At 43.6% G+C, this 24,518-nt stretch overlaps 1 protein-coding gene across 3 annotated transcripts in view; it reads left to right on the forward strand.

The window, feature by feature from the left end:
- Positions 1-24,518, forward strand: part of MYOF (myoferlin) — a 172,296-nt gene that overhangs the window by 58,272 nt on the left and 89,506 nt on the right. For all 3 annotated transcript variants that reach the window (XM_020908444.2, XM_070464107.1, XM_020908449.2), the window contains exons 6-16: positions 9,080-9,246; positions 10,086-10,214; positions 14,122-14,184; positions 14,270-14,320; positions 15,488-15,518; positions 15,987-16,102; positions 16,734-16,860; positions 18,857-18,960; positions 21,458-21,526; positions 21,620-21,663; positions 24,055-24,137. In XM_020908444.2, coding sequence (XP_020764103.2) covers positions 9,080-9,246; positions 10,086-10,214; positions 14,122-14,184; positions 14,270-14,320; positions 15,488-15,518; positions 15,987-16,102; positions 16,734-16,860; positions 18,857-18,960; positions 21,458-21,526; positions 21,620-21,663; positions 24,055-24,137 — 984 coding nt within the window. The remainder of the gene's footprint in view (positions 1-9,079; positions 9,247-10,085; positions 10,215-14,121; positions 14,185-14,269; positions 14,321-15,487; positions 15,519-15,986; positions 16,103-16,733; positions 16,861-18,856; positions 18,961-21,457; positions 21,527-21,619; positions 21,664-24,054; positions 24,138-24,518) is intronic.

Genomic DNA, 24,518 nt, shown 5'->3' on the forward strand with positions numbered 1-24,518 from the left:
AATAGGTGTGGCACACGGTCTTAGTTGCTCTGTGGCATGTGGGATCTTCCTGGACCAGGGAAGTGAATTCTTTACCACTCCACATTGGCTGGCGGATTCTTTACCACTGAGCCACCAGGGAAGCCCCCAGACTGAGGATGAATAGACCTTGAGGATCCATGGAAAACCTTCTGGACAAAGAACTATTGTTCAGACCTGCCCTGAAACATGACCGATGTGTTAGAACATCAACTGTAGGCACTCTTTCCATGATTAGCTCTCTAGTTGGCTTTGTCCAGCAAATTGTATTAGGAAAATCAAAGTGATCATAATAAACAGATGGTTCTTAAATTTTAGACACAGTAAAATCATCAGGGGAAATCTCTAAATGTACAGATTTCCAGCACCTATCTTCAGAGACTTTAATTTAGTTGATCTGAAGTACAATCCCCCCAGTCTGTATGGTTAACAGGAACTTCCAGGAGATCCTGATGAAGGCTGATGATGTTTTCATTTTTAAATATTATTCATTTCAGTAATCTATTTGGCTGCACCATGTCTTAGTTGTGTCACTCCGGATCTTCAGTCTTCCTTGAGGCTTGCAGGATCTTTAGTTGCAGCCTATGAACTCTTAGTTGCAGAATGTGGGATCTAGTCCCCTGACCAGGGATTGAACCCAAGCCCCCTGCATTGGGAGTATGGAGTCTTAGCCACTGGACCACCAGGGAAGCTCCAGAAGGCCAGTTTTGGAGCTCATGTTGAGAAGCCCTAGAGTTGAGCATTTTAATCTGGTTAATGTTATCTTGTCCGGACTCAGAGCTCGTGGGGCAGCATTTCCCAGATGGGCTCACAGCCTCCATTGATCAAAGGCAGATGCTGCCAGACTTTCCCTGCAAGCCTAACTTTGTATCACTGTTCGGTTACAGACCTTTCTATGGTACCTTTGCTTTGGTCAGTGTATTGGAACTATTCCATAAGATTCTTAGGGCCTATATAGTGTGATTTACCCCAAAAACCAGAGTGGAGAGAAATAAATTGCTCATGCTTGCTGACATTTATTCTAGCATGTTAGAAACCCAGCAAAGTTATTATTAAATATTCCAGATAAATCAGCTTGTCATCTCCAAAATATTTTCATGCTTAGAAATTTTCTCTCTACTGTTCTGCTTCATACTTTTTAACTTGCATTGATTGTCTCATACCAACTCTTGGTCCTGATTTTGCAGTGACCTTTTGCCCAAGGTAATTAAATTCTGCCTTAACCAGTACCACCATTTAACAAGACCTTGTCATGAGAAGCAAAGTTAATATCACAGGCAGAGATCAACATTCTAGGACTCTGGAAAAACAGGGTTGCTGTGTTTAGGAACAGGAAATAGTAAATATTTTTGACCAAAAAAAAAAAAAAATTCATATAGAAAGGAGTCTCCATTAAGGAATGAAAGAAGATTAGCTGGGATGGTGACCCAATAAGTGCATAGGTGGAAAAGATGAGAGGCATGGGAAGTGTTTGGATAAAGGTGCTTGCTGGTCAGGATAGTCCTGGTCACCCTGATTACCTGTTTTCTCTGTGAAATAAGAAGTAAGGTCATTAGTTGATGGTGAGGAGGACAGAGTGTTGGACACTTTCAAGGTACAAAGTAGGTGGGAGTTCAAAAGGGTAGAGGGATTTGACCTTCTTGGCCAATCAGTGGCCATCTCAAACCAAGATTTAGGACAACTTGGAGGTGGATGCCTTGGAAACGTGGTGCAATACCTGGTCAATCCTGTGAGTCCGCTGAATGTTTGAGATCATGAAATTAAAGTGACACTAGTCAGTAAGGTGTGTGTCCAAATTCAGTTACCTTTGTAAATGAGTGTAGTCAGTGGAGAGTCAAATGAACCAGGTGAGTACGAACTAGGGAGGGATTGAGGGGCACCTCGAAGTGTGGTTGCAGTGTTAGATCCCCTGACCTAAGGGGTTGGGAGAAAAGCAAGGACGTGAAGGAAGTGGGCAGCAGGGGACATGATGTGATCCATAGCTTGTGGCAGCCTGTGTGGCTGCAGACTGTGGACTGGAGTCCCAGAAGGAGCAAACTGGAAAGATCTGAAAGAGGGCCAGTATAGTGGGTTGAACAGTGTTCCCCATGCCCCAATTCCAGTCTACACAGAACCTCAGAATATGAACTATTTGGGAACAGGGTCTTTCCAGATGTACTCTGTTAAAATGAAGTCATACTTAAATAGACTCGACCCTAAAGTCAGTGACAGGTGTCCTGTGAGAAAAGGTGAGGACACATGGAGGACGAGGCAGAGATTAGAGTGATGCAGCCACGAGCCAAGGAACAGGCCAGGAGCCACCAACTAGTAAGAGGCAGGGAAGGATTTTTCTCGAGAGGCTTCTGAGGGAGCATGGCCCTGCCAACACCTTGGTTTTGGAGTCTGGGGATCTGGGTCTCTCCGAATAAATTTTGGTTGTTTTAAGCCACTCAGTTTGTGCTACTTGGTTACAACAGCCCTAGGAATCAATTACCACCAGCAACTTCCTATTCAGTCAGCAGTTCCTAATTTACTGTTGCCCCCTGTGGTTATGAAACACACTCTGTAGATCCTCTTAGCGATTCTCAGCATACGCCTGGGTCTCAGTACAGGGCACGCCAGCACAGCGGCTCAGGCTGGGTAATGAAACAGCTTGTGCTGTGAGAAGGGTGTGTTTGGCAGTGTCCTAAGGGCCCTGGTCATGCTTTGCGGAACACTTAGGGTGTCAGCATTGTTTAATCTTGTGCAGCTTCCCTCCACATAAAGGGGTGATTTCCTGCCCAAATAAACCTTCTCCTTTGACTCGGAGATGCAGGTGGTAGGGATCACTTGGTGCAGTTTCCCTCTGATCCTTCCTTTCAACCTAAAGTCTGACTAGCAGAAGGTGTTTCCAGAATAAATTGGCTCTTTGTTTCCTTCAGTCTCTTTCTGGAGCGTCCATCAAGAGTTTAGTGATTAGGGCTTGTTCAGAGCCCAGCACTGCAAAGAGCTATGATTTACCACTTCTGCCATAAACAATGGAAACAGTGACAGACTTTATTTTCTTGGGCTCCAAAATCACTGCAGACAGTGACCACAGCCATGAAATTAAGACGTTTGCTCTTTGGAAGAAAAGCTATGGCAAACCTAGACGGCATATTAAAAAGCAGAGACACCATTTTGCCTACAAAGGTTCATATAGTCAAAACTATGGTTTTTCCAGTAGTCATGTACGGATGTGAGAGTTGGACCATAAAGAAGGCTGAGCAGTCCCTAAAGAATTGATGCTTTCAAACTGTGGTGCTGGAGAAGACTCTTGAGAGTCCCTTGGACTGCAAGGAGATCAAACCAGTCAATCCTAAAGGAAATCAACCCTGAATATTCATTGGAAGAACTGAAGCTGAAGCTCCAGTACTTTGGCCACCTGATGAGAAGAGCTGACTCATTGGAAAAGACTCTGATGCTGGGAAAGATTGAGGGCAGGAGGAGAAGGTTGGATAGCATCATCAACTCAGTGGACATGAGTTTGAGCAAGTTCTGGGAGATAGTGAAGGACAGGGAAACCTGGTGTGCTGCAGTCCATGGGGTCCCAAAGTGTTGGACACGACTGAGAGACTGAACAGAAACAACACCTGCCACAAATAACCACCAACCCCAAATGGAACAGTCCAGAGCAGGGAGGAAATCCTTTTTGTGCCCAGGATGGCCCAAGGACATTCATCGTAGTTGTGAGTGTGTACAGTCCTGTCTGACTCTTTGGGACCCCATGGACTAGAGCCCACCAGGCTCCTCTGTCCATGGGATTTTTCCCAGCAAGAATACTGGAGTATGTTGCCATTTCCTCCTCCAGGGGTTCTTCACAACCCAGGGGTTAAACCCACATTTCCCATGTCTTCTGCATTGGCAGGTGGATTCTTTACCACCAAGCCACCTGGGAAGCCCTTATCTTAGATGGAGGAAACTTAAAGCCATGTGGCTCAGCCATTGCCCAGTCTGCAACAGGTTTGCACAAGGGGAGCCTGACCCTCTGGGCTTCCCTAAGGCTGGAGCCAGGTTTGAGAGGGGCAAGCCCTAGCCACAGGGTGCTCTTGCCTGAGCTCTGAGTGGGAACTTTGCCAAATTGCTGGAGAACGATACCGGAAAGCTGGAGCAAGGGTCAGGATGTCCTCATTCCACATTCATCAAGCCCTTGCTGTGTACGAGGAGGGAGTGTGTCCAGCACGGGGTAGGTACAGAGAAGAGAAGGGCAGGCCCCCTGCTTCTGAATAGTGGATGGTAGTAGGAGGCCCACAGTCCAACAGCAGATGCAAGACCACGTGGTAAGGAGAGGCTAGAACTATGTGTGGTAGCAGGAGCAGGGGGATTCACTCCATCTGGTGGGGATGAGTGGGACAGACTAAGACTATTTCATGTGGAACTTGAGGGAGGTGAGGAGCCCACCTGGTGGAGAACAATAGGAAGGACATCCTGAGAACTTGGATCCAGGCCGCAGGCAAGCCCTTCTTTTGATGCTTCTTTAAGAACAGGGAAGAAGAAAATCTAGGAAATTTACTTTATTGTTTATTTCTTTTGGCTGTGCTATGCAATGCAGAAGGCAATGGCAACCCACTCCAGTACTCTTGCCTGGGACATTCCATGGACAGAGGAGCCTGGTAGGCTAGTCCATGGGGTCGCTAAGAGTCAGACATGACTGAGCGAATTCACTTTCATTTTTCACTTTCCTGCACTGGAGAAGGAAATGGCAACCCACTCCAGTACTCTTGCCTAGAGAATCTCAGGGATGGGGGAGCCTGGTAGGCTGCCATCTATGGGGTTGCACAGAGTCGGACACGACTGAAGCGACTTAGCAGCAGCAGTGTTATGCAAACAGAGAGATCTTAATTCCCTGACCAGGGATCAAACCCCTGCCCCTGTATTGGGAGCACAGAGTCTTAACCACTGGACTGTCAGGGAAGTCCCAAATCTAGGAAATTTAGACTGGAGAGGGATGAATAGTGTGGAAACTTAAAGTGCCTTTAAGGAGAAGGAGGAAAAAAAGAGGCCTGGAGATTTCATTGTGTGAATTAACGGAGGTGAAGCTGGAAAGATCAAAGGAAGTGTCAAACAATTAAGCAGGTAGCAAGCCCTGCAGGCCTAGAGGAAGAGTATTCCAGGAAGGAGAAGAGCAGTTGCAAACTCTTAGGACTGGGAGGAAATGGAATTTGCTTGAGGAAAATGCAAGGCCAGAGTTTCAAAAAGCTGGGAAGAGATCATCATCAAGGGTTTTGCTTCTTTCTTAGAACTGAGTTAGCTTGAGTCAGTTTCTGTGCCTGCAAATAAAAGATAGTTAATAGCGGGTTAAGTTCTTTCAGGAGCTCTGTTTTTCTATTGATACCTCTGTATTTTTTAAAGCAATGTCACTTTGTTTTGTTTACAAGTATGTTGATTATCTGTTAAGATACTATTTTATTATTGCCCTTTGTGAGTTTCCTTGTCTGTTTTGCTTTTTCTTTCAGATAAAATTTACTGTTTTATTAATGTTGCCAAAAATTGTAAGTAAAATTAACAGTTATAGAAATGTTTTTTAGAAAAAAAAAAATGATAGGGAAGAAGAGGCCCAGATTATTGTGTAGAGGCAGAGGTAGCCATTCTTCACCTGTGGCTTCTCTGGGGTTTCCTGGTGTCCGGACAAAGAGGTTGAGGAACCAGGAAGACAGCATTGCCTTTACTAGATCCAGTCATAGACCCGTGAGGGAGAACGAGGATGTGGTCTTGGTTTTAGCTCAGTTCTTAATAATGTAACAAGTTGTTTCTGCTTTCTGGACCTCAGTTTTTCTACCTATAAAACAGGGTGAGGGGCAGGTTGGATTGAAGATCTTTTTTTGAAGAAAAAAGAAAAAAAGAAAAAAATTTTTTTTATCTTTATACTCAATTTTTTAGTTTCTTTTATATAGTTATTTGCACTGGGTCTTTGCTGTGTGAGCTTTCTCTAGTTGCAGTGTTGTAGCTACGCGTTCCTGGAAATAGACTCACTCAGAAGGACAATGCAGATAGTGGAGTGCAGTTTATTACACTGGCGGGCCCAAGGCAGAATCTCCTCTTAGCCAAGGACCCTGACCAGTTTTTGTGAAAACCTTATATACCCTAAGTGTACGTGCCCAAACCCACCTCCCCAAATTCCCTGAAACTAGTCTGAACAAAGGAAAAGAAAGATGCAATCAAAGTTAACCTGTGATTCATATGCCTTAAGCCTAGGTAGTTAACAGTGGACAATTATCAATAGGCCTGTGGTCATACCCCAATAAGCAGAATATACGATTCTATTTGGTTACACAGATAATTAGGATATTCTTTAGGGATGGAGAGTCTAGGTACGAGCCCTGGGGCTCTTCCTTCCGGGGGCCTGGTTTTCCAGTTGGTATGTCGTTTCCATAGATACTGGGCATATAGCTCAAAGTCCACAGTCTGGCCCAAGATGGAGTCCTGCTTTCAAGACAGAGCCTGTTCTGTCTGTTTCCTCCTTCAGCAGCCAGCAGGTGGTGCATGGGCTTCTTATTGTGGTGACTTCTCGTTGCAGAGTACCGGCTCTAGGGCACAGGCTGAGTAGTTTCAGCACATGGTCCAAGTTGCTCCATAACGTGTGGAATCTTCCTGAACCAGGGATTGAACCCATGTCCCCTGCATTGGCAGGTAGATTCTTAACCACTGACCATCAGGGAAATCCCTGGCTTGAAGGAAGGTCGATTCTTGTCTAAATTCTGTGAGTCTGTGACTTCTTGGAAGACTGAGGTGTGGCTCCAGAGAATGTTGGGTCAGAGAAGCAGAGCAGAGGAACAGAGTGGGAAGGCACACTTGATGAATTGGAGACAAAGAAGGGAGCCTCGGAAGACCCTGAAAAGTGCCAGGAGGAGAGCTTCTCAATTCATAGAAGTATGTGTGATCCCCAGTGTCCAATGCCATGGAAGGTGATGCACGAGTGTTCGGAAGAGGGTCCTGAGCTTCTCGAGGAGAGGTCATGGTTGGTCTTTGTGGAACAGGAGCCAGCCTGGGATGGGACGAGCATGAATGGAGGGGTGGTGAGGAGGAATGTTCCTCCTGGGCTAAACACTGGGGAGACCCTTTACTTCCTTGTGGTGGTTCGTTTTGTTGTAACCACGTGTTACAGGAAACAAACTCACTCAGAAAGACAATGCAGATAGTGGAGTGCAGTTTATTACACCGACGGGCCCAAGCAGAGCCTCCTCTTAGCCAAGGACCCCAACCAGTTTTTGCAAAAACCTTATATACCCTAAGCATACGTGCTTAAACCCACATCCCCAGATTCCCTGAAACTAGTCTGAACAAAGGAAAAAGAAAGATACCATCAAAGTTAACCAGTGGTTCATATGCCGTAAGCCTAGGTAGTTAACAGTGGACAATTATCAATAGGCTTGTGGTCATACCCCAATAAGCATAATAGAATGTATGATTCTATTCGGTTACACAGATAATTAGGGTATTCTTTTAGGCATGGAGAGCCCTGGGGCTCTTCCTTCTGGGGGCCTGGTTTTCCAGTTGGTATGTTGTTTCCATAGATACTGGGCATATAGCTCAAAGTCCACAGTCCGGCCCAGGATGGAGTCCTGCTTTCAAGATGGAGCCTGTTCTGTTCCCTCCTTCAGTTTGTTACTCTGTGCCCTGTTCCACATGCTGCTCTCTGACTGCCTCCCTTCCCCACCCCATTGCTGCTCTCTAGGAAGTGCTCCAATAAAACTGACTTCTCAATAAAAGTTTAAAGAAAAAGATTAATTTGTTGGGTGCTGTTTTGTGCCAGGCACTGTATTAAAGGCCTTGCATATAGATTAATGTTATCTTTACAATAACCTTGTGGTAAATACTATTAGTTCCCTCTTTTTACGAATGAGGAAACTGAAATAAATTAAGAGACTACTCAGACTCACATAGCTCAAAACTGGAATTCCCAGGCAGACAGCATGACTCCAAAGCCCCAGCTTTAAGAGCCATGCTACAGGGCAGTTGGATGGAACTAATTCATACTATGATGTGAGTGACTGGCAGATGACTCCATATGGAAATTGCCTCCGACCATTTCCATATGGGATCATCAGTAAAGGAGGAGGTTCAGGATCCAAAGGTAAGGAGTACAAATGCTGGTATTTTTTAGACAAGGTAGTTAGTTGGTCTTCTAGTCATATATTGTACAGATTACCAGGAGTTAAAACTTTTTGTGTATTAAGAAAAAAAATAACTGAAGTTTGTCACTGAGTTTTAAAAATTTTGTGAGTAATAAAAGGAGGAAACAAAGAAGACAGAGTTGATGTTTGTTATTTATAGGAGAGAAAGATCCATGCATATTTGAAGGCAGAGGGAAGGCCCCTATGGGGAAGGAGCCACTGGAGGTACTTGAAAGGGGGACCATTTAGAGGGTCCTCAAAGAATCAAAAGAAAGTGGGGTCTCAGGGATGGGAGGGGGTTCACTCAAACCATATTTTACCCACTGAGTATGAAGGGAAGCTAGGGGACAGATGTGTGTGGAAGTGATAGACTGGGAGGATGGAGCAAGAGTATGATGACCACCTCAGTCTGCTTGGCAGGAAACTGGAGGCTAGTTTCTCATCTACCCTGAGGGTGGAGAGGGTATTCATGATCAGGAAACTTGGGCAGAAAAGAGACAGTACAAGACCTCACGATTAAAGTTCTAGAGAAAAGACCTGCAGTGGGAAGGGTGGAGTGGAAGTCTCCCCAGCAAGTCTCCAATTTCCCCGGCATTTCCACACATCACCATCCTAATCACAGGCAGACCCCTGACCTCAAGTTGGTTCCCAGAGTGATGGTTCCAACTGAGTGATGGTCTGGCTGGGTCCATTCATACTATCTCCTCTTCTCATGCTCCCCGTGGCCTCTGGCATTCTCCTAGTCACCTTGAAAACAGCCTGAATGAATGCCATGTTGCACGTGAACACATTTGCCTAAAGAATCTATGAGTCATAACTTGTCCCAAGTCACTGTCACCAAGAAGCGTCTCCCTCACCTGCTGCCTCAGCAGCATGGAAAACTCTCTGGAGTGTTTAGACTCATACAGGATGAGGACTGTCTCTGAATGCATCCCTTTTTGCTATTTTAGGAGAAGAGGAGGAAGATGGAGGTGATGAAGACAGGTTGGATAGTACGGTCAGGGTCCCAGGGCCCAGGGCGCCAGGAGGGACCGTGTCGGAAGCTCACCTTGCCCGGAGGCTCACGAGAGCGAAGAGCAGCCGACGCATGCTGTCTAACAAGCCACAGGACTTCCAGGTAGGAACAGCCTCAGGGCCCCACATCCCTGTGGTACGAACACCATGTTGTCCAGCTTCTGGCAACTGTGGTGTTGTTAGAAGTGCTTCTGCCTGTGGGCAGTGGCTTAACTAGTAAAAAGGGATGTAAGGGCATAAACTCAATGAGAAGAGCTCCCCATCTTGCTTCTGCAAGCAGCAGTAAATGTTGTCAATCTGGATGAGGCTCTTCAGAGAAATAAAAGTCCCTTTGTGGTAGGAAGTGAGAGTTAGTTATGTCTGACTCTTTGTGACCCCATGGACTGTAGTCCACCAGGCTCCTCTGTCCATGGGATTCTCCAGGCAAGAATACTGGAGTAGGTTGCCATTCCCTTCTCCAGGGGATCTTCCCAACCCAGGGATCAAACTGGGTCTCCCACACTGCAGGCAGATTCTTTACCATCTGAGCCACAGGGAAGCTCAAGAGCTAACCAAGGAGTGGAAGCACAGGTACTGTGTTTTCTCACAGCTCTGGCTGCTTCCTTGGGAGATAGTCATGGAGGGTTTTAGTACCTCCCAGGGATCAGGAAGACCAGGTAGGAGGCTGACTCTGGGCAGCAGCCTCCACCCAGCCCTTTGCTTTCCCAGGCCAGTTCTAGCAAGCCTGTGACTGCTCTTGGTTTTGGCAACCTGACCCCAGTTCCCATCACGAGAATGGGCGCAGGTGGACACTCCCAGTCCTTGAGCACCAGTACATTGCAAAGCTGCGCTGGCCTGGTTTCAGTGGTCCTTACCGGCGAACGAGCTGAGGTGACACCTGTGGATTCTCTTACACGTCATGCTGGGAAGGGTTCAGTGACGACTCCCCTTCTGTACTTGCAGATCCGGGTCCGAGTGATCGAGGGCCGGCAGTTAAGTGGCAACAACATCAAGCCTGTGGTCAAAGTCCACATCTGTGGCCAGACACACCGGACAAGAATCAAGAGAGGGAACAATCCATTTTTTGACGAGGTAAATGGGCAAATGCATGTCCTTGTGTATCTGTTTTATTTATGTGTACCTTCTCAGCTTCCACCCACTTCTCTACAGCCCCAAGTGGGAGAGGAACACATGTCAGACTTAACTGTACACAGAGGACAAAGTTCCAGCCTTAAGCATTCAGTGCTAAGAACCCCTGGGTCTTGGAGTCACATGGCCTGCTTCATTATCAGTTCTCAGAGAAGCCTGGTGTCTTCCTGGTGGTTTTAGAGGGAGCCCTTCCAAATGGGTCCTTGCACCTCTTACCATGGACTACACAGAAGACTTAGGACCTGTTTTTACTCTTTTTAATTAGCAAACTTCTCTGAGGGGTGACTCCATGTGACTTAAGTAATCCAACTTTTCAAATGTGTCGAAACCTATTTGGCTATAAAAACAATATAGGTTAGAAGAAGCAATTATGAGCAGAAAGGGTTTTTCCTCCATAATGAGATCATAGCCTGTTCTGATGCCCTCTTCTGCAACACTGAATGCTGAATACCTTGACAGTTGTCTTCAATGCCACAAGACTCCACATTTAGGACTGTGAAGAGAAATGGTAAATTTGAGGGATTTTTCACATGCCAGCCTTCCTCCGCCGAGGAACCAGGTTTCTGAGATTCCTGGGGCCTCATGCTCTGATCTCTGAGGCCAGGCATTTCCTACCACAGCTTCCTCTCACAGTGCCTCTTAGTTTCCCAATAGCTTGTAATCCCAGCCCTGGCGTGCGTTCTTTTTTTCTCCGTTCACAAAAGGAACGGGTTTTTTCTGTGTGGTGCTCCTGGTTATTTTTCTACGTTCAACTTGGCCCCCAGCTTTTCAGAGGCTCCATTTTCTTCTCACTTCTGGCTTCTCCTTAGATGACTCACAGACACCAGCAGGAGGCTAGGTAGTGTCAAAGCTAACATGAGAGGTGGGTGCATTCAGAGATGGGGCCCTGGAAGTGGACTTCAGGGAAGGCTGAGTGAGAGTCATGTTGGGGGACATGACAGGATTGCAGGAAGGACAAGATATGAGGCACTTGATGCCTAGAGCATAGGACCAATCCAAGGGTTTACTGAAGGAAAGTTACAGGCTCAAAATAGCCTGGAGTTAAAACTCCCCTCCTCCCCACCACTCTAACAAAACAAAGAACTCTCTCACTCAAAGAAAAAAAAATGGACATTAAGGTTGATTACGCCCAGCTCCCAGCCGGTCCAGCCTCTGGCGATCTCCAGAATTCCTTGCCCCAGCCGTTTAAGAGATAACTACTCCAAACAACCTTGGAGAAGAACAGGCCCCCTTAAGACAGTAGATTTCCACATATATGCCTATATATACTTACTCTTTTCTTGGGTTAGTGCAGCAGCTCACTAATCTGACTGCTGCCCCTTCTCGCCTCATTAAAGGTGATCTGTTCCTGTAAAGTGCCGGTCTCGTTCTTTTTCTGAACCTTGCCTTCTCTAACTCCCTTACCCTACGTTTATAATGCGGGACAAACATTTACTCAACTACATCTATAGGAAGTCCACCTCAGAACTTATCATTTTAATGAATACTTTCGAAATTAGATTTCTTAGCTAAAGGGAAGAATCAAATAACTGAGCTTCTAAACAGACCAATTCATAAATCAATAAAAAGATTTTATGAAAAAACTCCACACACACATTTTTAATCGAGTGATTCAACTTGGTATCACCAAGGGACAAATGGACATGTGTGTCCTGTTGTGATATAATGGAAGTAATCAGTATCACTTGTGTCATTTCTTGTCCAGTGGTCAACTTGAATCTAACAATGAGGAAACGCTAACAAAAATCCAGATTGTAAGATATTCTGCAAAGCAACTGGTCTTGATGGAAATAAATAACAAAAATAAGCCAGGAGTACCATTCTAGATAAAAGGAAAGTTAGGAGATACAAGAGCCACATAAAATGTAAGATCCTCGAGTGAATCCTAGATTAAAAAAAAAAAAAAACTTTTATCAGAACAAGTGTAGGAATTTGAAAATTGACTGTGTTACATGTTAAATTTTTGGGGTGTGATAATAGTGTTGATGCTGTTCAGTCACTAAGTTGTGTCTGTCTCTTTGCAACCCCATGGACTGCAGCACGCCTGTCCTTCACTGTCTTCTGGAGTTTGCTCAGATTCATGTCTACTGAGTCAGTGATGCTATCTAACCATCTCATCCTCTGTCATCCCCTTCTCCTTTTGCCTTCAATCTTTCCCAACTCCTGCTGCTGCCAAGTCGCTTCAGTCGTGTCCGACTCTGTGCGACCCCATAGACAGCAGCCCACCAGGCTCCCCCGTCCCTGGGATTCTCCAGGCAAGAACACTGGAGTGGGTTGCCATTTCCTTCTCCAATGCATGAAAGGAAAAGTGAAAGTGAAGTCGCTCAGTTGTGTCTGACTCTTAGCGACCCCATGGACTGCAGCCTACCAGGCTCCTCCATCCATGGGATTTTCCAGGCAAGAGTACTGGAGTGGGGTGTCATTGCCTTCTCCGATCTTTCCCAGGATCAGGGTCATTTCCAGTGAGTCAGCTCTTTGCATCAGGCAGCCAAAGTATTGGAGCTTCAGTTTCAGCATTATCCTTCCAATGAATATTCAGGGTTGATTTCCTTTAGGATTGACTGGTTTAATCTCCTTGGTCCATTATATAAAAAAAATGTTCTTGCTCTTCAGAGATGAGTCCAAATTTGTTTACTTTTTGAAAATAATCTTTTATTGTTTTACTTTTTGGAAATAATCCCCTCCCCCACCACTGGTGATTGTTTTTATTTATTTATTTAAAAAACTTTTTGAACTTTTTATTTTGTATTGGGTTATAGCCAATTAACAATGTTGTGATAGTTTCAAGTGAATAGCAAAGGGACTCAGCCATACGCTAATGTACTTTTAAGGAGTGAAGTATTGTATTATCTAGAACCTTCTTCCAGATAGTTCAGTTTAAAAAAGAGAGTAATAAAGCCAAAAGCCAACATCCCAAAATTATAGCAATGATTCTTTCATTTTTTCTCTGTAAATTTTAAATATTTCTAAGGAAAATGTAGGAGAAAAAAGTCTCAGTTTAAATAAATGCTCCATCTTTCTCTCTTAGGATTAAAGTCTATTGGCACATAAAACTTTGACTTTATGGTAAAACCTCTACATACCCAATTTTCATCTTCTAAGAGTCAACCTTCTTAAACTTAGCAGTTACAATGAGTTAAAATGTGGTCCATACTGACTCTACTGAGGTACTAACAGTTTCTAATGCGTAGAGTTGGCTTTACAAGTATTTTGTTAGAAAGAGCAAAATTAGTCACTGGTTACAGATAATAGCACTAAAAATGGAAGAAAATTAACCTCAACTTTCCAGATCATCCAAGCCCTAAGCACATGAAATAACCTTGATCTTTAGTTAGGTACCAGAGGCTGAATCGCTTCAGTCATTTCCAATTCTGTGTGATCCTATGTCCTGTAGCCCTCCAGGCTCCTCTGTCCATGGGATTCTCCAGGCAAGAATACTGGAGTGGGTTGCCGTGCCCTCCTGCCAGGGGATCTTCCCAACCCAGAGATCAAACCCACATCTCTTATGTCTCCTGCATTGGCAGGCAGGTTCTTCACCACTAGCACCACTTGGGAAGCCCTAGCTACTAGATATCTGGTGTCAAATGAACAATTCTATTTAGTTAAATTAACGCTATGCACACCTGTTATTTAACCCTTTTTCTGATATACAGAGTTTACCTTGAAGCTCATGATGCTTAAGCTTCAGAGCCTTTTCTGAGATCCTGCAGTAGGTTCACACAATCACACCTAATTTGACGTGGTTTCTTGTATATTTTTTAGGAAGGCCCCTCAAATTTTAATGTCAGATCTCACTAAACCATAATCCATCCCTGTTGACATTCAAACATTTCCCTTTTTGTTTCAACAGTTATTTTTCTACAATGTCCACCTGACTCCTTCTGAACTGATGGATGAGATCATCAGCATTCGGGTAAGGGGGCCACGGAGTAGGAGGGTAGTGCTCACTAGCTGCCAGATGAAGCCGGTAATCTCCTCACCACTCTCCTTTCTTCCAGGTTTATAATTCCCATTCTCTGCGGGCAGATTCTCTGATGGGGGAGTTTAAGGTGGGTGTCCACTGTCTGTTTCATTCAACTTAGGTCAAAGATGGGCACTTTCATGATGAGGAATCTGGTTCCTGGCCAGGACTCAAGGTACCCATCTTGGTGACATCAGAAGGTTATATGTAAGACATTGATGCTATGATCATTGCTGAAAGCCAGACACAAATGCTTTGGGGGCAAGAAGCCAGTTGAGTGTCCTCTGGCCGGAGTCTAGTCAACTTCCAAAGTACAGCACTTAGCACTTAGTCCTGCACTTAGTCCTAGAGCAAGATGCCTGGGAGCGGCCATACCAGGGCCCTTCACAGAGTTCCCGCTGTGGCTGGAAGCCCACTGCTACAGAGGGAAGAGTACTTGCCCATGGCAAGAAGCCCATTACCCCACTCCACTTGCCAATGGCCCAGAGCTCTATCAAGAATCTGACTTAGTAAAGCCAGTTATTATAAATCTGGTATATGAAAGGCAAGCCAATCCAGGGAAGAGAATCAAGGTGCTTTTCCAAGCAATTCACATTGGGCTTATTGATAAAGACTTGTTGTGCCCTCTTAGCGATTCCATGTGGAATGGGCTGCTTCTTGAAGCAAGTCTTAGAAGATGATTTGGGTCAGTTCATACTCTGTCTGCCATTAACTAGCCACTTGTAAACCTCTCTGGTGCTTAGTTTCTTCATCTGTAAGATGGAATTATTGTGAAAATGAGGTGAGATACAATATATAAAGCACCTAGCTCTTGGCACATTGGAGTACCCAATCAAAGTGTCTATTAAGATTGTATTAAAATTAATTGGAGGAAAAGGTGGAGGAATACTCAATAAGTAGTCCCATATGGTGACCATAGTCCAGGTTTGCTTGGGTCTGAGGGTTTCCTCAGGATGTGAGACTTTCTATGCTACTGGAAAAGTCCCAAGCAAACCAGGCCACATTGGTCACTGTGTTTCTTCCAGCTGTGAGACTAGCTCATTCATTCAAAATGATGGATTGAGAGCCTTCTGTGTGTCACACCTCAGAGGAGGCATCAGATATACAGAGAGAGTAAGATGGAAATGGTGGGTCTTAAAGCAAGTTGTCTAGTCAAAAGCCTTATTTTTTTAAGTGTAATAATAATGATAGATTCTAGAAGTGACTGAACTGATTGTAAAATTTGTTTGAACTATTTTAAATTATTTTTTCCTAGATCGATGTTGGATTTGTTTATGATGAACCAGGTAAGTAATGTTTTCCCATGAACTTGAAGACTCTGAGAATCAAGAAAATTTGAGTGATCAAAGAATAAAAAGCGATGTTTTTGATTGAGAAAAGGAAAGGCTATACCCAGTGGGAATTATGATAGCTGTTCAGTATGGATGTCTTTTTTTATAATCTAATGGCAATCATCCTAATAGAAACAAATAGATAATTTCTCTGTTCTGTGAGGCTACTTTAACCTTATCAAAATCAAATTATAGAGTCAGTGATTAGAGCTTAGAGAGTCTTGTTCAGTCACCCCAGGGCAGGATGTGGGTGGAGAGTCAGTGTGAAGGAGAGAGCATTAAAATGGAGCCTCATCTGAGGAGTATGGCCCATCCTGAAGACACATTGGAGGAAATACTTGGTTATCTTACTGTAGATGGAATCATGGACCTGTCAGCTTCTCTTTAGAGTATTCCTGTCCTTTTACGCCTTCTTTATTTTAGGTCATGCTGTCATGAGGAAATGGCTTCTCCTCAATGACCCTGAAGATACCAGCTCAGGTGCTAAAGGCTACATGAAAGTCAGCATGTTCGTCCTGGGAACCGGAGATGAGCCTCCTGTAAGCCCCCAATTCTCTGCCCTTTACGTTTTTTCACTAAGAGGACCAAGAGTTAAACAAGTGGGCACCAGTCATTGTGAAATGGAGCAGAGCTTCCAGTCAACAACCCCAATCCTCCAATTCCTCCAACTTTCTGGAATTTGTTATTTTCTTCACAATAGAATTATTATTCCAGCTCACTTAGCTCCTTCCTGGTGTCTGTGAGCAGGTCTTTCATTCAGTAAAGATATGTGTGTTTTTAAGAGTTCCCCACATCACTGCATCTACAGAACCTGGCTCCATTGCAGAATCAGGCATTGCTACCTAAGAGGACAGTTGTTGTTCTAGAAAATTGGGCAGCAAGCCAGTAGCCAGAAAAAAAGTGAAAAAGCTTCAGTAACTATCTCTCTATTTAGTGCTCAGAAGATTACAAAGGACACATTATTTTCTTGTAGTGTATTGGTCAAAGAAACATGAGCATTGATTTTGTAGGGCAGTTTTGAAGTTGAATTGGTGCTAAACTCTTAAGCTCAAAACACAGGAAATCCTAATGAAAACAGTTATGATTGGTTTTATTTTAATAAGCACAAATTTGGCCTCTTGAAGTGCTGCTTTCCTATGTGTATAATTTGCCACCCTGTGTCCCCAATAGCCTGAGAAACAAGATCGTGATAATGACAGTGATGACGTGGAAAGTAACTTGTTACTCCCTGCTGGCATTGCCCTGCGGTGGGTGACCTTCCTGCTGAAGATCTACAGAGCGGAGGACATCCCCCAGAGTATGTACTGATTTAATCCAGCCCCAGGATTGTCAGTTACCTGCATGATTACCTGTGATAAAAATAGTCATACTCCAGATAGTGTCGGTGCTCCCTGCCATACGTCTCTCATCTTAAAACCTTCATAGAGTTATTTTCATTCATTTTGCCCCTATTGAAAGCCACCTAAGCAGATTCATGGGGCAGCCTACTGGTCCCTGATCCATGGCCCTTATGGAGCCTTTGACCCATTCATCTCTGTTCTTTCTCTCTTCTGGGTTCCACAGTTTCCCTTCATTCTAAAGGATACCAAACAGAGGTCAGCAGTCAGCATTGCCAACTCCTTTCATCCCAAATGAAACTGAAGTTCTATAAACAGATAAATGTATTTGCTATCAGAGTATTAAAAATGGCTGAGCCAAAGTTGTAAGTGCCAATAACTAGAAGTCTGTCACTATTGTATTAAGAGATTGGGTGCATTTAAGAGAATTACTTAGAGCGATTCCATTCACAGAGGCTAATCTAGTTGCTCGCCCATCCTTGCTGAGGACCTGGCATCCTCTCTGCCTTGGCTGGTGTGCCTGCTTCCTGCTGGGCCCTGGGACATAGGACCCTCTCCCCGTCCCCAGGAGGCAGCACCACTGTACAGGCCATGGAGCTCTTCAGGATTTGCTACTTTTCCAGGAACCCCTCCTTTCTAATGCCTCCCCAGACCATCTTTCCCTCAGAAATATCTTAAATGAAGTAAATAAATTAAACCTCAGGTTATAATATCTACTTGGGCCTGTTCAACTGAATTCTGTTCACTTTTTAAATTGGAGCATAATTGCTGTACAATGTTGTGTTAGTTTCTGCCGTATAACAAAGTGAACCAGTTGTCTGTATACATATACCGCTCCCTCTTGTGCCTCCCTCCCACCCCCACCCCAGCCCCCTAGGTCATCACAGAGCACTGAGCTGAGCTCCCTGTGCTATAAAGCAGCTTCCCACTAGCTATTTTACACATGGTAGTGTATGTACATCAATGCTATTCTCTGTTTGACCCACTCTCCCCTTCCTCTGCTGTGTCCACAAGTCCATTCTCTACGTCTGCATCTCTATTCCTGCCCTGCAAATAGGTTCATCAGTACCATTTTTCTAGATTCCATATATATGTGTTAATATATGATATTTGTTTTTCTTTTCTGACTTACTTCACTGTATGACAGACTCTAGGTTCATCCACATCACTACAAATGACCCAATTTCATTCCTTTTTATGGCTGAGTAATATTCCATTGTATATATGTACCACATCTTTATCCATTCATCTGTCAATGGACATCTAGGTTACTTCCATGTCCTGGCTGTTGTAAATAGTGCTGCAGTGAACATTGGGGTACATGTATCTTTTTGAATTATGGTTTTCTTCAGGGTATATGTCCAGTAGTAGGATTGCTGGCTCTTATGGTAGTTCTGTTTTTAGTTTTATAAGCAACTTCCTTACTCTTCTCCATAGTGGCTGTATCAGTTTACATTCCCACCAACAGTGAAAGATCTGTTCACTTCTAAGTTTGTTAAAACAGAGTTCTGTTGTTTGTAGGTGATTAAACATGTTATGATTATGCCAAATTTCCTGGAGTTACTAAAAAAAAAGATGAGGCCTATATGTTGACCTAAAGAACATTTTCCAAATCACAACTAGGCCTCAGTTTTTTAATAACCCTGTTTAGATGGACTTTTTTATTCTATTGTTTTCCTCAATAAGTGATTGATTCTCAACATAGTAATTTATTGATTTTTTTTTCTAAGATGCTCCTGTTAATTTTTAAATTTTGTGGGGAGAATGTGTTTTCTCTTTCTGTCAACTAAGACAAAGGATTTCTGCAATCCAATGCCACTGGTACTTGCCACTTTTTGGAATGATTCTCGTTGCAATGGTTTTTCCATACAGGAGACAATTTTTAATTTTGCTGAGTGATTTCTGTTCTCTTAAGAGAATCAGATTTGATTTCTTCTGTGACGTGTTCCTTTCCAGTGGATGATGCCTTCTCACAGACAGTAAAGGAAATATTTGGAGGCATAGCTGATAAGAAGAACCTAGTGGACCCTTTTGTAGAAGTTTCCTTTGCCGGAAAAAAGGTTTGTATGTGATCTCAATGTAGATGCCTCTAGAAACATGCATTTAAACCACTGTGCTTTCCTTGGAATGGTTTCTTACTTGTTTTTTTTTTAAAGTAGCCTCCTGATGAGCCGGGCACTGTGCAGGAACACAGGTTATCAGACTCTGAACATGTCAGGCATCTTAGAGGTTTTTTTGGAGTGGAAAGTATGCAGGACTCAAATTAGAAAGATTTGGTCTTTTGTAAGAATAGTAGAGATGATTTCCCAGGTCCCAGCATTATCTTACTCTCAGGCAAAGTCCCTAGCCAGCAACAATGATCCCTGGTCAATGTGGCAGGAGTCCCCACCCTCTGAAATCTAACGCCTGGTGATCTGAAGTGGAGCTGATGTAATAACAATAGAAATAAAGTGCACACTAAATGTAATGCACTTGAATCATCCTGAAGCGACCTCCACCCCCCATCCATGGAAAAACTGTCTTTTACAAAACTGGTCCCTGATGCCAAAAAGATTGGGGACCACTGTGTAGAAGAGAGCCTCCAGTACCCAGGTGCCCATTTCTATCATGTTTCTTACCCTCCATGTTCTAATGAGCTGAAGAAACTGGAAAGTCTGGCAGGGGAACCCATCTCAGTCCTCTAATAAGAGGTGAGGGACTCTTGGCATAAGAACACCTGTAACTATCACTTTTACCTACAAAGATGGTCAAAGATTATAGAGTGGGATTCCATAGTAGAATAATGGTGTACCACAGTCAGTTCTAGGCATGAGGAAGTAGCATCTACTACATATTGGAACCATGTGTATGTGAAAGTAAGGTTTGGCAACACACACACAGGGTTATGTCCCAGGAGAGTCAGTGGGAGATGGCAGAAAAAGTCTCAGTTATGGAGCTAAATGAGGCCATATTTAAATTCAGACTTCACCTTACTCCATAGCAAGTGAAGTCAAATTCTTTAACCTCTGGGTCTCAATTTCCTGAATTACATATGAGGATAAGGATAATCTCATAGGATTGTTGAAAGAGTTGATTAACTCAGGAAGTAAACAGCGGGAGCCTGCTAAGTATCAGATACTGTCCCTCACGTTGGAGATAAAGAAGTGAGCGGGACAGTCTTTGCTCTCATGGAGCTTACTGTGTGATAGAAGGGACAACAATAAGCAAGCAAATAAAAAGTTGCATAAGTTCAGTTAGTACTGAGTACTAAGCAGAAAATAAAGAAGGGAACAAGAAGTGATGGGTGCAGGGTGTTTGGAGGGGTATCCAGTTAGTTTATCAAGTGGGATATTTTGGAGGAAGTGACATTTGAAGAGAGGCCTGGAAAATGCAGAGATATTGACGGGGGGAGGCTTTTAGGCAGAAGGAAGAGCAGATGTAAAGACCCCAGGGAGGAGATATGTTCACAGTGGATGAATGCCAACATGGCTGGGGGGGAGCAAGCAAGGGATGAAACCAAGAGATGAGCTCAGAGAGATGAGGTGAGGTGGGCAGGCAGGGCTTTATCAGGCAGAGGATGAATCAGGACTTAGTATTCTAAGTACGCCTGGGAACTGACTGAAGGTGCTACATGGGGAGTGACATGAAAGTGAGGAGGCAGGAGAGGAAGTGGGGATACAGAGGGGAACCAACCACAGGCATCTGGGCAAGATGAGATGAAAATTGGGGTGTCAGCATTTTCTGATGGATTGGATGAGGCACGTGAAGGAAAGAGAGGGGTTGTGACTGACCCTGGTTCAAACCTGAATACCCTTTCGAACAACAATGGAAAGACAGCAGCTAGTTTGGGGAGCAGGGAGAAGGGCTGGTGGGCAGGACCAAAAGATAGTTTAGACATTTTAGTGAAGAAATGCATATCAGACAGTATGTAACAAGTGCCCACCTGCCAATGCAGGAGACCTGGGTTCGATCCCTGGGTTGGGAAGATCCCCTGGAGAAGGAAACAGCAAACTACTTCGGTTTTCTTGGCTGGGAAATCCCATGGACAGAGGAGCCTGGTGGGCTACAATCCATGGGATCGCAAAAGAGCAGGGTACCACTTAACAAGTAAACAACAAGTGCTCACTAAATAGCAACTCTTTCATCATTACACTAATCCAATATTAAAATTTGGCAATTTGAAACTAGCTCTTAGTGCATAGAAGAAGCAAAGATCAATATACTAGACCCATATCATATTTTACCAAATTGTTATTAAGAAAACTTGAATGAGGTTACCAAGTCTATGGGCTTCCCTGGTGGCTCAGCTGGTAAAGAATCTGCCTGCAATGTGCGGAGACCTGGGTTCGATTCCTGGGTTGGGAATATCCCCTGGAGAAGGGAACAGCTACCCACTTCAGCATCCTGGCCTGGAGAATTCCATGGACTCTATATTCCATGGGGTCGCAAACAGTTGGACACAACTGAGTGATCAAGTCTATAACATAAGTATGCTAGAATCATAATCCACTATGCATATATTATAAACTTTCCAAAATTAGAAATTTGAATACCTATTCTGTTTTGATGATTTTACAGGTTTGCACAAATATAATTGAGAAAAATGCAAACCCTGAGTGGAATCAAGTCGTTAATCTTCAGATCAAGGTTTGGCTTTCTTTTCTTTTAGAAAAAAGTAAGAATACCCTAGTAGTTAATGAATAAGTTGAGAAATAACTACTTTTTTTTCTCTTTTAACAGTTTCCTTCAGTGTGTGAAAAAATAAAACTGACTATATATGACTGGTGAGTTAAAAAAGACTTGTGTCTAATTGCAAATTGGAGAAGTAAATATTTGGATTTGGAGAAACTTTACTTTAGATGGTCTAACCCTTACTTTTCAGGACATTTGCTTTTCTTCCAGACAGAAGTGGTACACTGCTCCTGGAATCAGGTGTTTTCTTTAAAAATAATAACAGTAACTATTGCAGAAAAGCTTTGGATACCTTGGTTCAACTGCTCATGAACAAAAGGAAAGAAAAATGATCTGAATATACCCCAAGACAAGAAATTAAGGCTTTAAATACTATTAGGCTGTCCAAAATAGACTCCAGAAATGCAGTAAACTATTTCCAGGGAAGAATCGACCAAAACATTCTGAGAGCTGTTCTCTGTCATTGTTAGAAAGGAAATTGGACAGAGCTTCCTATGTGATTGAATGCAAAGAAAATTTGTTGAAAGTTTCTGATAGACTTCACACTAGACCAACATCCTAGCAATGATGGGCCATAATGAGGCTATTCTTGGGTGTATTCTAGTTGGATGGGGCATTCAGCTGGCAGCCCTTAGCTCCCCGAGAATAGAAAAGATGAATAGCATCATCACTGGTGCTGGCATCATCATGACCAGCACCACCATCATCAGTGTTTATTATGATGTTAGCTGCTGGGTTCTGAACACTACTAGTGCCAGGTGCTATGCCTCTTGCTTTCCCTACACTATTCCATTTAGTCTTTAGAGGAACCTGATGGGACCGAGACTATTATTAGTTCATTTTGCAGATGAAGACTGAGGTTCAGAGAGGTCAGGTGACTTGCCCACAGTCACTCAGAGACTCGGCTGGATTCCCAACCTGTCTGGCCCTGATTTTTCCTTTGGCTAAGTGTATTTGACTTCCATGTTAGTTCCCTCTTGGCGCTATGGTAACAGGACATTTTGGGAGGAGGGGAGAAGGCTTTATTTTGTTCAGTAACCACATCATAGTTCATTGAGGTCCATGAAGGGGCCTGAGGACAAAATGCCCCTTCCAATGAGCGTGAGCTCGTTTTAAGTCACTTGGACCCTCAGTTGACACCCCAAAGGTGCTCCAGGGGCCTCCAGATCTCTCGGGAGTGTGAGTTTGGGCCCTATGTAGCTCAGATAACCACTCTGGTCTGCTGATGCCACAGTGGGAGGATCGCTGCCTGAGTTTTCCTAGAGTCGCCCATGGTCAGAGCAGATGTGGGTTCTCCCCTGTTCTAGTTGGCCCTTTCCAAAGCAATGGTAGATTCAGACATGCAGAGAGACCCTGTTTAACTGGGGAATCCTTGGATCCAGATCTTTGGTTATATACTCTGTAGGGTGTTTGCACAACTGAGGGAAACCCTTCTGGATGACCTGAGAAGATGCAAGCTCCACACATGTGGCTTAATACCCCCCAAATAATAATTTTTTCCTCACGTATACTGTTGTTAATTAGTCACTTTCTGTAACCTAATTTTATTAAACTATATAATATATATAACATAGTATTGCTATAATATATAATAATATACTATAGTATAATCTTTCCTCAAAATACTGAGTGAAACTTTCCTCCCTCCTGTGGAGTTCTAAACTTCAGAGTGAGTGTGACACTAGATGGAATAAAGAGAAGGAATTAAACAGAAGATGTTATTAATATAAACCTTTTTGTCACACTGTGTGCCCAGCCAGAGACTACTTCATGGGTTAGGCTGACGAACTCTCTAAGATCAGATAAATACACAAAGTTGTGAGCAAACTTACCCAACCACATAGATAAGATTTAGGTTATAGACAAGCAAATGAAGTCACACAGTTGATAATCAAGAAATATTTGAATTGAATTGAAAGGGAATTTTTTCCTCTATGAGGGACCCTTAGAAAAGCCCATTGTAATTTTTAAACCATCATAGTAATCAGTATGAATAGGATAAAATAAGATACAAACACTTATTCTATGTAGTGAGATTTTTATCACCGTCATCATGTTATGTGCCTATAACTGACCCATTCACTTCATGACAACAGTATTGAGTGTGACCATAGGCAAATTCCCCGGCCTCTGTAAAAATCTGTTTCCAGCTGAAATTAGTTGTCCGGTTAGATCAGCATTTCTCAGAGGGTTGTTGGAGGACCATCTGTGTAAGAATCAGTTGGGATATACACTTGTTATAAATGCAAACTCTTGTTCTTCACCTCTGCTTTCATTGAGTCAGAAGCTTCAACAGGAAATTAGAGGTGGTGCAGGGTGGGTCCAGGGGAGCAGTGGTGGTTTCCAAATGATTTTAAAGTGCAGTGAAGCCTGAGGCCCACTAGACAGGGTGATTGCTGAGATCTAGGGTCTTTTCCAGATCTATTGGTGAAATAAAGATCTGTCTTCATAGGTGGAAGTCTTAACCTGTTCTTTTAACACAGGGACCGTCTTACCAAAAATGATATCGTTGGAACAACGTATCTGCACCTCTCTAAAATTGCTGCCTCTGGTGGGGAAGTGGAAGGTGAGTCACACAGGGAGCAGGAATGAGACAGGGCAGAGAACTGTTGGAGAGGAAATGAACTGGGTAGCCACCTGGCAATAGACCTGTTTTCTTAAAAGCCAAATGTGATGAGTCTAGTGAACCATTTCAGTGATGTTTTGATGGTGACCAGCAATATAACAGATTAGTAATTAATAATTGGGGTAACTATCAATTATTTGTGGAGAAGGAAATGGCAACCCATTCCAGTATTCTTGCCTGGAGAGTCCCCATGGACAGAGGAGCCTGGCAGGCTGCATCCCATGGGGCCACAAAGAGTCAGACATGACTGAGTGACTAAGACAAGACATTAATTATTTGAGTTTAAAATTTTTAACTTTCTTACTTCAATCCAAAAACTTT

The sequence above is a fragment of the Odocoileus virginianus genome, unplaced genomic scaffold (genome assembly GCF_023699985.2).
Source record: "Odocoileus virginianus isolate 20LAN1187 ecotype Illinois unplaced genomic scaffold, Ovbor_1.2 Unplaced_Contig_15, whole genome shotgun sequence".
In the NCBI taxonomy this organism is placed as follows: domain Eukaryota; kingdom Metazoa; phylum Chordata; class Mammalia; order Artiodactyla; family Cervidae; genus Odocoileus; species Odocoileus virginianus.